Source organism: Vigna angularis, chromosome 1 (assembly GCF_016808095.1).
Source record: "Vigna angularis cultivar LongXiaoDou No.4 chromosome 1, ASM1680809v1, whole genome shotgun sequence".
In the NCBI taxonomy this organism is placed as follows: domain Eukaryota; kingdom Viridiplantae; phylum Streptophyta; class Magnoliopsida; order Fabales; family Fabaceae; genus Vigna; species Vigna angularis.
Genome location: NC_068970.1, coordinates 6,349,862 through 6,364,995, shown reverse-complemented (window position 1 = coordinate 6,364,995; position 15,134 = coordinate 6,349,862). Strand labels below are relative to the sequence as shown.

The window sequence follows — 15,134 nt, the reverse complement described above, 5'->3', positions numbered from 1 at the left end:
TTTCCCTTCAAAACGTCCAATTCATTATTACTAAAATTAATAATTTTCAGCTACAACTCAAAGCTAAACAAGATCAATTCTTGAAAAACTAAGCAATATCGACAATGAAATTGAAATTGTAAGAAACCCTAATTTCCGAGGCATTGTAAAAATCCACAATTCTCTAACCACCGAAACCATAGAGGGTTCTGCCCTGCCTCTTGAGAGCGTAGACAACGTCCATGGCGGTGACGGTCTTGCGGCGAGCGTGCTCAGTGTACGTGACAGCGTCGCGGATAACGTTCTCGAGAAAGATCTTGAGAACACCACGAGTTTCTTCGTAGATAAGACCGCTGATACGTTTAACGCCACCACGTCTAGGGAGACGACGAATCGCGGGCTTAGTGATTCCCTGAATGTTATCCCTCAAAACCTTACGGTGTCGCTTGGCACCTCCCTTTCCGAGCCCCTTGCCACCCTTTCCTCTTCCAGACATGGCTGACGATTTTTCCTTTTTCTATGATACAGAACTGAATATGCAAGCAAACAACTTGGCGGGTTAGTGCGAGAATCCAGATATTTATATAGATACGGGAAAAGATCTTTGGCTGTTGGATTCATTAGCGATCCGTGTGAATAACTATTTGGCCGTTGGATTCATTAGCGATCCGTGTGAATAACTATTTAAAGATAATTAATAACTACTAGAAAATAAATTATACTATACAACTACTTAAAAATAAGAAACAATCATACAAAAATGAGTTGTATCTATGTTACTTTTAAATTATACAGTATTAGTTTATAAAATATGTAATTGAAAAAAATAAAGTTAAATATATTTTTAATACTAATGATGATAAATTATAATTAGTTTATATTCTAAAATTTGATATTTTTTGTTTTTTAAATTTAAAAAACGTATAAATATAATATTTTTAATATAATAATATTATTATTTTTTTGACTTATTAAATTATGTTTTAAGTTGACATTTCTTACATGTATGAAACTAGTGTAAACAATTCATCTAAAACATTCTATACATAAACAAATTTAAAACAATTAGATTATGAAAAAACATTTTTAAAGTTTTGAAATAAAAATTCAAAATAAATAAATTTTAATTTTATATTCCAAGTTTAAAACTAAAAACATATTTAAAAAAATATTTAACCCAAACGTAAAATTTATAAGCCTCAAACTTCATTTCTACTTATTTATATTTCAAATTATTTTTAAACTAAAAATAAAGAAGTATGAATCTCAAATTATTCACCCACCTACCTTATATGCCTATTTCACTCAAATTTCAAATTGAAAACTTGTGTACCTATCTTCAAAGAAATTGAATTTAACTTGAAGATTAACATATGAATTATCAATTATAAAAAGATGAAGTTAATTATGATAATATCAATTGTTAATTATATATAAAAAAAACGAAGTTAACTCCGATTATATCAATTAGTACAACTTCATCAATAAAAAATTATTTTATGATTGTTTATATTTATTGTCCTCCTAGAAAGGATTGATATAACTTAGGTTAGCATCTTTAGTGTGTTTGATATCAGCCAAACTCACTGTTCTATAATATTTTAATTATCATTAAAACTTCATTTAGAGGTGAACAATCTTTTGTAATTCAATCATATATTTAAAATGTTCTTTCTTCAGTAAAATTTAAAACTTCACCTATAAAACTCAGATTTCCTCTGATTGTGTAATCCACCAAAAGGGGTCATGCAAGCACTTGAAATAATGTCATTCATAAAATTATAACAATTTCTTTCGTGAACGGAGTTGACTAAAATTTCTTGCTAGTAATAAAAGATTAAACGTGTTACTAATACTCCTTCAGCCTGAAAGAAAGAATAAGTTGCGTGGTGTCAATAGTTTCCCCTCTGAAAACAACCATATCCTCAAGGTTGTAATAGTACCAGCAACTTTAACTGAGCACCAATTCATGACTGCAGGAAGACTTTGGTCTCAACCGAAACAAACTTTCATTAAACAGGTTGATACAAAGTGTTAAAAATAATTATTTTCCTAGTTCATCTAATATGTAAGTTGCTTAAATTATTTGGACTTTATATACAGCTTTATGAATGGACCTTGTGTTTCAAAATGATTAGTATATTTGTTTAAGAAATTAAAAAATAATATCGCTTAAATAAAAAAAAAACGTCTGCATTATAATTTACATATAAATTATTTAATATAAAAACAAAAATTAGTTTATTTATATTTTATCATTTAAATTTTTGGTTCTAAACTCAAGGCACATAAAATTTATAGTTATCTTCTCGATGGAGCTTAGGCTGTACCGTCACATCTTTCGCCTTTGTTGCGGGTATCAGCATTTTGTAACGGGCGACATGATTCATTTGAATGAATACATATAATCTCTAGAGTTGTGAAAAGGGCTACTGCGACCTGACGATTTAAAAAGAAAAAATAGAAATGGCAACCCAACCCAATTGTAACCAAGAGACAACTATAGAGAAATTGCAGCCATAAATTCAACTCTCTTTGTACCGAAAAGCAAACGTCATAGTAACGTAATTCTATTCAGTATTAGATGATAAAAAAACAAAAAGTACTTCAGAAACCTTTAAAATACAATAGAGACGTCTGTTCGAACAATAAAATGAGCATAGACATCCATAGATTCATTATAAGAGCCGCAAATTTGATTGCAATTTCAGCACCTAACAAGATAGAACATTCAACGCAAAAATTCAAAAACCAAAATGCTTTCTAAAATCAATCTTAAAATAACTCAAAAAATGAAACATAAAGGAATCCAGCCGATTATGACATTCATAACTTAACTACAGCGAATAACCCGAAAACTAATTCAATAATTAAAAAGCCAGAAACACTTCAAATTCTAGATGCAGTATTCAAGAAACAAGGAATAGATACACTAATGCATTTAATTTGTAATTTAGCACAAGCAGGGTAACAAGAAATTAAAATGCACAATGAATTTCCCTTGAAAAAGTCCAATACATTCTGATTCACATTAATAATTGTCAGGGCTACAACTCAAAGCCAAACAAGAACAGTTCTTGAAACACTGAGCAATATCAACAGGGAAATTAACATTATAAGAAACCCTAATTTCCAAAACATTGTAGAAATCCCCAATTCTCTAACCACCGAAACCGTAGAGAGTCCTGCCCTGCCTCTTGAGAGCGTAGACAACATCCATGGCAGTGACAGTCTTGCGGCGAGCATGCTCGGTGTAGGTGACAGCGTCTCGGATCACGTTCTCGAGAAAGATCTTGAGAACACCACGAGTTTCTTCGTAGATGAGACCACTGATACGTTTAACGCCACCACGTCTAGCGAGACGGCGAATCGCGGGCTTGGTTATTCCCTGAATGTTATCCCTCAGAACCTTACGGTGTCGCTTGGCACCTCCCTTTCCAAGCCCCTTGCCACCCTTTCCTCTTCCAGACATGGCTGACGGTTTTTCTTGTATGTCTGATGCAGAACTGAATATGCAAGCAAACAACTTGGCGGGTTAGTGGGAGAATCAAGAGGTTTATATAGATACGGGAAAAGATCTTTAGCCGTTGGATTAGTTAGCGATCCGTGTGTATAGATAATCACACCGTTGGATTCAAATGTTTGATTTTGATTGGCGGAAAGCGTGTGACGCGGATAGTGAGGTTTGAAATGTGTATTTCTTTCGTTTGTGTCTGTGAGAAAACACATCTTTTTTGCGCGAGTGGCAAGTGAATCCAATGGTGAGCGCAATTTAATTATGAAATTTTGAATGAAAATCTAATGCGCTCCATGTGAAAACGTAATCACATTTTGGATAATTTCGGATTTGGCTTTGCAACGCGGGAAAATGTAATTGTGATTTCTGACACTAACCTAATTGAAAATTTGTTCATCCCCAATCATAAAAAATAAAAATATTTCACTTGTCAATTCCTCGTAAGCAGAAAATTAAGAATATAAATTCCTTCAAAATTATGCAATCGAACAAGTCACACACGGCAACTAAATTGATAATGGAGCATTACTTTATTTTCATTTTTACTTAAGCAAACTATAATTTTTGTGATTATGATTATATATTATAAAAAAGTTATAAATTATTAATTTATCATTATAACTATATGTCGTAAAAAGTAAAATATAATAATATCTTATGTTGAGGGAACAAATATTATTTTGTACATAAATTAGTAGGAATAGAACCAGAATGTATCATGATTCAAACAGCAACCACTTGAAATTTATGCTAAATCCTTCTATATAGGCTAAACTAATTCTTCTATTATCAAATATTAAATTATGCTCAATCCCTGAGTATAGGCTAAAATATTTATTCTATTATATATATTTATATATATATCAAATATGGTCAACGAGTAATCTTTTTAATATGTGATGTAGCTAGGTGAATATATAAAGTTTTTTTATCAACAAAAGTAAATATATGTAAAAAATGAATAATTGATTTTCCTGACTTATGAGTTTTTTAAAATATGATATTACATATGTATTAGATAAATTAAACACGTATACTCAATGTTCAAATCAAAAATATTGAGATACAGTTACAAGGCTTATGAAATACTTAAGAGTTTTAATGGATTATGATGTTGAATATACTGAATTTTTCAGTGTACTAAAAGGATACAATGATGTTAGTTGAATCTCTGGTTTATATGAAACAAAATTTACTATTGGTTAGGTATTTACACTTGGGATGGTGTTATAAGATCGACAATGGAATCTGAGTTTGTTGCTCTTGAGATGACTGGTAGTGAGGCTGAGTGGTTGAAAAAATTTTTAGCGAACATTCCACTAGGAATTAAACTCATCTCATCGATGTTAATATACTGTGATTATCAATCAGCAGTAGTTATAACTAAAACACAATAATTACAATGGAAAAAATAAACATATACAGTTGAGACATGATTCAGTGAAACAACGGCTAAAAAGTGAAACTATTTTTATTGATTATGTGAAGTCATAGAGGAATTTAGCGGATCTCTTGACTAAACCATTGCAAATAAATATAACTTTAATCAATTATGTTCATTATTATGATATGTCTAAAAGTGCTAGAGACTATAATATTGAGAGGTTAAACTTTTTAATTAAAATTTTATGTGACGAAAGAATTTTAATTTAAACAAAGGTTTTAATGATCTTCATATCCTTTAAAGTGTTATATGATTTACAACATACACTTCATGAAATCATCTGTATGAATGTCAAGTGAGATCACTTGCAGATATTTGCAAGATCTCTATAGCGCTTAGGAATATCGGACACGCTCGTGGCCTAGTAAACGCAACACAACGATAACAACAAATATTGTAGGAGTGTATTGTGATCAATAAACCTTTAATACACGTTCAGTGTCCTTGATTCATATAGCTTTCTATATTAACTACACCGTATGTTAAGTTTATCAATATATGACTAGTTCATATATCTTGTTACATCAACTCTAATGCATCACATCTTGTGAAACTTAAGATATTTATTCTTTATCTTTTTCATTTTTTTTTATCTTTTACAATGTATGGGAATGTTATAAAAACCTGTATTGCAAAATCTGTTTTCAAAAGCATTAGAAGAACGTTGCTTAATAAGCGTCTATTTTCCCTGGTTAAATCCTCTTCGCAAGGCTCAAGAGTGGGATTACTTTTGTTGAAACCGTAAGGTGCAGTTTCTTTTGCAAGTTCTGGACCATGGTCATTCCTCGTCTCTTTTCAACTAACTATATAAATAGTGCATTTCTGATCATTTTAAAACACATTTTCTATCATTCTCTTATTCTCTTATTTTCTTCTTTATTTATTTTATTTTTTCTTTTATGTTATTATAGATTTATTACTTTACTCTTTTTAGAGTTCTTTATTTGTTTTTGGTATCTTATATATTTTTAAGTAGTTTCTATTATACTATAGTCTTAAGGACAATAGATCTACATGTCTAAAAAAAAAATTTGTTTGTAATTACTATCAGCATTATACAATAGGTTATAGGTATAACCGATATAGAAAATTTTCTATTTTCTTACTATTTAATCATTGCAAAAACTTTCTATATCAGTTTTAGGGGTCTAACATATGTAGAAAATGTTATATTGTATTACAATTTTGTGAATGTTATGATTTTTTATATTGATTATAACTTTGAAAGTTATAAAAAATCTTAAAATATTTACAATTATGTCATCATACCACTATTTATTTTGCATAGATTATAACTAGTATAAAAAATGGTTATAATTTTTTTTAACAACATGTCATATTTGAGCCTAAAAAAAGAGATAAAATAGGATGAATATTTTAGTCTACTAGTCTTGCATCTCTCGCATAATCTATACAAGCTAAAGAGTGGAAAAACTCATCCCAACACGAAGACCACACTAACTTTTTACTTTGTTGTTCTATATGATTATTTTTGTATTAAATATGATGAATATTTTCATTCACTATTTTATGAATATCGTATTTGTATGTCATTTTTTGTTGTTGAAATTTTACCACATTACGTAAATAATAAATTCATATTTAAGTTTGATGATTTGACTGCACTATAATTAATTACCAACTATTTTGACAGCAAAAAAGCAATGAACAATGCTAAAATCATCCACAAATTTTAAATGTAAATCAATACCCAAGTTAAAGTGACTTAAAAACTTTTAAAATAAACATAAAATATTTAAATGATAAGCTGTAGGCCAAATATTATTGTCTTATATTCAATTAAGTCTACATAATTTTATTAAATTCAATCTCAATTTGTTTTTAAATAAAATAATATTTTCACTCTCTATCAAATTTATTTTTAATATAATGTTATATTAATGCTTTTATTAAAATCGAAATTTTTATTAAATATTTTTTAGCTAACTCTAACTGTATTATTGAATTCCATAAAATCAAATTACTTTTTATTAATTAAAAATTGAGATTTTAGACAAAAAAATAGCTAAATACATATTTTCAAAATTTTGTGGAATTTTTTTAAAAATTTAAGTTCAAGAACTAAGGTTTGTGTTAGTATACATAGATTTAGTATTGACAATAATTGACGACGATAAATATGCGGGTGAATTTGACCTTCGTATCTAAGAATTTGCAAGTGAGGAAGAGCATTGATTTGTAAGAAAAGTTCGTGATACCATCTTCACAATTTAAAGGGTATGTGTGGGTGACTAAGGGTGTTTTACAATATTATCCTTGTGTGAAGGTCAGTTGTGAGTAAAGATAAAGAAGAAAAGGAAATAGGACTCGAATCAATTTCAAAATGATAAGAATTGATTTCACTAAGAAATTTTTTAAGGATAAGGGGATATGAAATTGATTCTAAAAAGATAGGAAACCGATTATAGTGAGAGAATATTTGTTTTTTATTATTTTTATTTTTTTATTATTAATATATTTTTCTTTTATTTTTAATAATGATAATAATAAATAATAATAATGTTAATAAATAATAATATTAATTATTATTAAATAATAGGCAAAATGGTAATATTTTTTTATCTATGAAAACTTTTTTAATCTATCACACAGGCTAAATCATTCAAAAACTTTTCCAAATTTTATTTTCTAATGCATTAAATTTCACATCAAAATCTCTTAAAATAGAAAATAGCACAAATTTTACTTTCAAATCCACCTAAATTCATTCACTTACTCTCTCTCAAATCCATCTTTATAATGCTACACTGACAATGTCATATGACACAATACTAATTTGCCATATGATTTAAAAAAAATAAAACTTAAAAAAATAAAAATAAAACTAAAAAAACTACTAATAACATTTATTCACTAGTGCAAAAAAGACCTTTAACGTCACCCTTTAGACGTCTGATCTGTATGGATTGGACGTCTATATAGACGATAGGTCCGACGTCTCATTAACGTCATCCATATAGACGTCAGACAGAGATCAGACGTTAAAAGTCAAAAATAACAAACGTCTAAAGTCTTTTTTGCACTAGTGATTTCACACAATTTGAATAATATTATAAAAATACATCATTACAAAATTTAATTGAGAAAAGTAAATATTTACTTATATTTCAACTAAAATTTGAATAAAACTACTAATTTAATCCAATATTTTTTATATATTGAACTTAGTCTTGTATTATGAGACTGTTGGTGTTTTTGTCTAGACAAAATTGAGGATCAGAATTTGCCTTGCTTTCTTATTTGGAAGCCATTATTACATTCACAATATCAAAATAATAATGGTAGCATGACATACCTTTACATTCATGTCACATATTATAAAAGTAAAATATTTATAAATGAGTGATTTTTTTATTTAAAAAGTAAAGAAAATAAAATAAAAAATATTAAATATATACAAAAAAAAATTATATGTCAAAATATCATTTCTCATATCAAAATAAAAAAAAAAAGTAAGTTTGAATTCAAAGTAATGATTTAATAACTACACTCATCAGAGTTTTCTAAATACTCTTTGGATAACGATAGGTTCAGACACCTACATTCATTTAACATAATTTTTATAATAGAAAAGTGACACTCATCCAACATAAATTTTATAATAGAAAAGTGGGAAACATGAGTGTGTTAAAAACTTTTTCGCACTATTTTTTTCCTCGTGTAATCTATTTGCTCATTTCCAAATTAATGCCAAAATTTGTTAAATTTTAGAGTCCCAGACAAAACAACCATATTTATTGTTCGATCTAAATAAGGATAAACAAAGAGAAGACGACTTGATAAAACTAATTAAGTCACAATTTTTTAGTATAACTTTTTGTTAAATAATTAATAATGAAAAATATCAATATTTTTCCTTCCCGTGTTTCTTCTTTTTCAGTTTGCTACACGTTTATTCCCATGTTTATACTAAGCAAGGCAGCAACATGATCTGCTAAATGCGTTTATGCTATACAGTGCAATTATAGTCCATTTGCTTTTATATCTGGGAAGTTGTTAAATGTTTTGGTATATGTCTCGCTTTTTGCACAAGGAGTTTTTCCTACGTTGGTATATTTTTTGGGGGGCCAACACAGTTTTTGAACCTATGATAGAAACGTTTCCTGCTACACTCACCGTTAATATTTAATAAATAATAATAATTTAGTTTTGCGTATCATAAACAAAAATAAGGATTTCTTAGTAAATTTTCCATTTTTTTGTTTGTACTATGCAATAAAAGAAATCCAAAATAAAAATCGGTCATGTGATTTACACAAATGCTATTTATACAACATCACTTTACATATCAAACGAAGTCTAAGACAAAAAGAATAATATTTCAAAGTTTCAATTCTCTTAGTTTTAAAATATTAAAAAATCATATACAAAAATTGAATCACGAAACAAAATTTAGTGGTTAAATACCGAGACAAATTACCATGTAAGCAAACAATTCAACAACTAAAAGGGACTAAGGGTGTGTTCACTTGGGGGAGAGGAATTGGGAAAGAGTGAGTGGATAAATTTGAGGGTCAATTAATTGTTGTTTGTTTGAGTGGATTTGAAAGTAAAGTTTATGAGAATTAGTGTAAGATTTGATTCATATAACATATAAAAAAAATTGTTTAATGGGTAAAAATTAAAGATTACCAAAATGCCCCTAGTTATTAATGTGATATAAAATGATAATTGTTAAAGTTATATTTAATTATAAAAATGTTTATAAAGAGTAAAATATAACGTGAATTATTATTATTATTATTATTAGAAGTAAAATATATAAGCAAAAAATATACAATAGATGAAAGTAAAAGAGAAATAAAGTAAAAAGTTGTTTTTGAATAATAGAAATAAGGACATGAAGAAAAGCTGGAACTACTGCATGGATAAACATCAACACATGGGGAAAGCATGGAGAGGTGTGCAGGCTCATGGAATTGGATAAATCACCATGGGAATCGAATAAAGGGTGGAAGGAACCGAATAAAGTTTGCGGAAACTGAAGACACATATCAGTTGTATTTGTTCTTTCTATTAGAACCCAATACTCAAAAGTGGGAACCGAATACAACACCATCAGAATCAAATACAACTTTTCTTCAACTCCTTCTTCAAGCTCTGTTATTCACCTTCTTCATCTTTAACGACTCTTCATCTTTAATACAGCAATAGCCATAAACCTTGAATCACTATAGACCAAACCTCCATTCTTGGTCATCATTTTCACCATCTGGAATCGAATTAATTGCATTTTTACGTGATATTTTACACTTGCATTTTTACGTGATATTTTACAAATAATGGAGGGCAAAGTTGAGATTTCAATCAATATCACCGCAAATCCAAACATATTAGCGGGATGATAAAAAGGTGCATATCCTGCAAATTCGTGCAATTCCATCGCTTTGTATCCACTGAAACGAACACGAATTCACTCGCAAATCAATCGTCGCATCTGCTCTTGAACAACATTATCCACTGAAATGAACACAGTGTAAAAGTTAGTTCATTTAAAAAATTCGGAAACTAAGAAAAAAAATGGAAGACAAAAAAGTTACAAATTCAAAGGAGTATAATATATTTAAGTTTAATTTATATATTGAAATATATTCATGTGCCACAATTTTTAAATACGTAAATAAATATACAACTTGTACAATATATTCAAATACCAGAAGTATTGTAGTAAAATTTAAATATAATTTTTTTTAAATGTAGGCTCTCTTATGTATTATGATTTTTGGTCAATCATATATTTAGTCAATAAATATTCTGCATAATATTTGGTGACATAATAAACTCAATTAACTTGATTAAGATATACTATTAATAACTCTCACACCATATTAAAATATTAAAATTTAATCTTACACCTCATCATCCACTTATATAATATATTAATTTGAAACCGATAAAAAGTCCAACACTGGTACTGATAAAGTTGGAAGGTTTGATATAATTAAATATGAAAGATATTGATATGTTGCTGTGAAGAATTCAACTGGTTATCATCTCCTCCTAAAAAAGAGATATGCACAAAAGAATCATACTCCCATTTTCTGTTATCTGTTGTGTGCCTGCAGCCAATTTGAAGTACTCAACCAAAGTTGGGATGGAGGACTTATCAGCAAACATAATAAAAGGTTTTGCCTATTATAAGCAAAACTGGCTTGAGGTGAAAAGCCCTTAAGTGGTGTCGTATAATAAATTTGACAGGTGATAAGTGGGCCATTGATGACTTTGTAAATTTTTTAAACCATGTGTGACGTTGATAGGCTGTTACTCTTATTGATACGATATACTATTGTTAGATAAAAAGTGTAAAAGTGAATAAAAAATATTTTTTCATATACTTAAATTTTTTATATTCAATTTCGTATTTTTTTACTTATTTTTTATTCTATTCTTTCTTCATAATTTTTAGACTATTTTATCCTTGTATATATTATGTACGGTTTTTTAAAGTTAAAGATAGTAATATTTTAACAACATTTTAATATATTTTTTTATGATTGGTCTAAAATTATTCCATAATCAATAATAATAATTATAAACACTATCATAAATCAATCACATAATACTATATAAGTATTATTAAAATATTATAAAAAAAATGTCGTTAAAGTGTGTTATCCTATAAAAAAATGTCGTTAAAGTGTGTTATCCTAGAGTTAAATGTGGTAACAAAAAAGCCTTGTAGTTGAGTGCAAAGGTGAAGTGAAGATAAGGACTGTACGATGACATGACTCAGTGCATGATAAGGCATTTTTAGCATCTCAAAACAATGGCAGCACGTGACAGAAGAACACAGTAAGATGCACAGAAATCATTGCAAAGTTTCCTGTGCTTTCAGAAAATAAGACAATGCATGCATGAGTGTGTGAACAGAATCGTTGCTCACGGGAGTGATTATGTCGCCACCTCATGCTCTTGATTTCTGATCCACTGACATCTCACATGTTTCGAAATAACACGCCTCCTTAGCTCCAAACTATGCTGAATATTAATGATTGAATTACTTCTTATATAACTAACATCAGCTTCAACTATCCCATTATTAATTGCCAATAATTATGACTGGTTTACCTTCGTGTTTGTTTGATTTATTTAAGTGTTGTGGTGGCACATGATTATGTCTGTCCCACTGTAATTTTCTCTGTTTGCACTGTTCTACCCCTCTTTGTAATTGTAACCACAAAAAGAGTGGCAGAGTGAGAGAGAGAGAGAGAAGTGATATAGACTTGATGGGTCCAGCGTAGTGGTGCAAAATCGGTATTAATAGATTCGGACCCTTCAAATATGCAGTTGTAGATTTGAAAGAAAAAGGACGGGTTGCATACTTGAATTCCTGCAGCTACCTCAAACCATGGCCAACCCTGATAGATTCCTCTCCATTACAAAGCCCATCACCCACGTCATTTTCGACATGGATGGTCTTTTGCTAGGTATTGCCATCTATCTTCAACAAATAATGCCATGCACACTTTGCTGGTTCTTTTTCAGACCACATGTCTATAACCATAATGGTCCTTTATTCATGATTATGGTACAATTTCTTTCTGCTGGGTCAAAATTGGAGTAACATTTGTGTCGTCAATTGGTTTTTGAAAGTCACTCACTTTTTTTTGTTTTTGTTTTAAGCAAAGTAGTAAATTTATATTTAGTGGGTGGAGTAATATTGTGCTGTATGAGTTGTTTGTGCACAGACACAGAGAAGTTCTGTAATGAAGTTCAGGAGATCATACTTGGTAGATACAACAAAAGCTTTGACTGGAACGTGAAAGTGAAGATGTTGGGGAAGAAAGCATTAGAGGCTGCAAGAATCTTTGTTGGTGAAACAGGAATTAGTGAATTTCTCAGTGCTGAGCAGTTCCTGATTGATAGGGAGGACATGCTGCAGGCTTTGTTTCCCAAAAGTGAGCTTATGCCAGGTACGTGGGTTGGACACCTTTACCTACTGAATTATCCTAAAATTAACCAAGCTCGTAGGTTGCTACAACTGCAGTGTTGTTGGAACAGGATCCCTCCATGAAGACAGGAGAATCTAAACCTCACGCTGTTAATTATTTTTAAAATTTAGTTTATGACTGAGATTCCTCTGGTTGAGAAAAAAACACGTGCGAGGATTGTAGACATGTGATGAGTGAGAGGGAGGAGCTTTGACCAGGCACCACAAACTGAAAGTTTTTTTAGCCCTAGAAGAGGGTGACCAAAAAGAGGCACACCCCACTCATTTTTTTTTTAAATTCAACCTACAAAAATTCACTATTTTATCATTATTTTATTTTTATAATATGTATAAATGAATATAGAAATATTTCACTTTATGACCACTCTTATCTAATTTTGAAGGGAAATTTTGGGGCAGAGAGGTTCGCCCTGCTCCTCAACTCAATGTATCACGTGTTCACTGCATAGGAATACTCTGCAATGGTCCAAAATTTTAAAATGAAACAAAAGCAAATTATATATTTGGTTTTGAAAAGCGATTCAACTAAATCCATATCTATGTTTTTATTAAGCTTTTATATCCTTCATCTGCACATTATTTATTTTTATATATTTATAGAATTATATCACAACTCTTCATCTTTTTAAAGAATATATATGATTAAATAGCGATATTTTTCCAGTGAATGCTTATTTGACTGTAACTATCAAATCCGAGATAAATTTTAAACACTGTATTTAAGGAAATTTACAACTATTAGATATATGATTTAATTGTGTGTGTGTTGTGCTGGAAAAAAACTACACATTGTACTTAAATTTTAAAGTAAAAGTACATGATAAAATGAGTAACATTAAGTCATCAAATGAAGTGATTTTTCGCTGAAAAAAATCCCAACATACCACCATGTTTATATATTGATGCCCCAGTGTGTCATCTTCATCTATCATAGGTGCTGGTCGTCTAATGAGGCATTTACATGCCAAAGGAATTCCAATTTGCTTAGCAACAAGGTACCCTTCAATCATCTTTTGTTTATAATATACTTATTTTGAAGGATTTATTCATGCAAAGTTGTTCTGACAATTTCTCTCACAGTTCTCACAAGCGACACTTTGAAGTAAAAACTCAAAGACATCGTGAACTATTTTCTTTGTTGCATCATGTTGTTCTTGGCGATGACTTTGAAGTTAAGCATGGCAAGCCTTCCCCAGATATATTTCTTGCAGCAGCCAAGAGATTTGAGGTGATGAAAGTGGTGCCTTTTTGCTGAAAAATAAGAAATTGTTTTGCTTTGCTTCGTTGTTATGTAATGATTTTCATTTGTCAACAGGATGGACAGATAGATCCTTGTAACATTCTCGTTTTTGAAGATTCACCCTCGGGAGTTCTTGCAGCTAAGAGAGCAGGAATGTAAGAGAATTGAAGCATTGAACAATGTAGTTTCATGTTTAAACATTGATGAATTAGAATATGATGTTGAATTGATAAATGTTTGGTGGTTAGGTCTGTTGTTATGGTCCCTGATCCAAGGCTGGATAAAGGTTTTCAGAAGTTATCGGATCAGGTTTTGAACTCACTGTTGGACTTCGACCCTGTGGAGTGGGGTTTGCCTCCTTTTTGAAGATACCAATGGGAGATGGATGAACTTTGAATTTTGTTACTGTTTTGCTTCGGTCACAGAATGTTTCATATAGTTTTTAGAACTGTTTTTATGATTTAATCATAATCTGTTCTAGTTGAATAATTGAACCCCGTTGACTAGTCCTTGAACATTGTGTTCGGGAAAGAGGTCTAACCTTAAGTGGGTCTCAAATGTTGCAGGTCTAATGAGAAAAATAATAATTTTCAAACGAGTTCAAATTCTTTCTCTTCCTTCAATTTTCTTTATTCCTGAAGCTTTGAGTTTTTATTGGAGTGTATGCGGCTTATTTCTGCTTTATGATAGTGTTTTTTTCTCTTTTCAAAAATTTTAAAAAAATTGATACTGATTTTTTTCTTGTATTTTAATATAGTATAAATGTCATTTGTTTATTGATTTATTATTATTATTATTCTAAATTTAATAAAATAATAATACTGTATTATGTTAACAAATGTTGTAAAAAAACTTTGGCCACATCTAAATAAGTAGATTAAAATTTATTTGGAATTCTCTTAATAATGGCACGGGACTTATTTAATTGGATATACAATCAAAGTGGGCCAAATAGTTCTATTGGACCATCAATGTGGGCCGA

At 29.8% G+C, this 15,134-nt stretch overlaps 3 protein-coding genes across 3 annotated transcripts; 1 reads left to right on the top strand and 2 right to left on the bottom strand.

The window, feature by feature from the left end:
• Window positions 1-529, bottom strand: LOC108322179 (histone H4). Its single transcript, XM_017554187.2, has one exon. It carries the CDS (start codon window positions 473-475, stop codon window positions 164-166), a length of 312 nt encoding a protein of 103 aa, XP_017409676.1. The 5' UTR covers window positions 476-529; the 3' UTR covers window positions 1-163.
• A 2,418-nt stretch (window positions 530-2,947) lies between these two features.
• LOC108322178 (histone H4) lies at window positions 2,948-3,522 on the bottom strand. Its single transcript, XM_017554186.2, has one exon. The coding sequence runs from the start codon at window positions 3,449-3,451 to the stop codon at window positions 3,140-3,142; it is 312 nt and encodes a 103-aa protein (XP_017409675.1). The 5' UTR covers window positions 3,452-3,522; the 3' UTR covers window positions 2,948-3,139.
• Window positions 3,523-12,113: 8,591 nt separating this feature from the next.
• On the top strand, window positions 12,114-14,751 carry LOC108322137 ((DL)-glycerol-3-phosphatase 2). Its single transcript, XM_052868401.1, has 6 exons — window positions 12,114-12,388; window positions 12,650-12,874; window positions 13,847-13,907; window positions 13,993-14,140; window positions 14,228-14,307; window positions 14,401-14,751. The coding sequence occupies exons 1-6, from the start codon at window positions 12,310-12,312 to the stop codon at window positions 14,516-14,518; spliced, it is 711 nt and encodes a 236-aa protein (XP_052724361.1). The 5' UTR covers window positions 12,114-12,309; the 3' UTR covers window positions 14,519-14,751.
• Window positions 14,752-15,134: the final 383 nt, after the last annotated feature.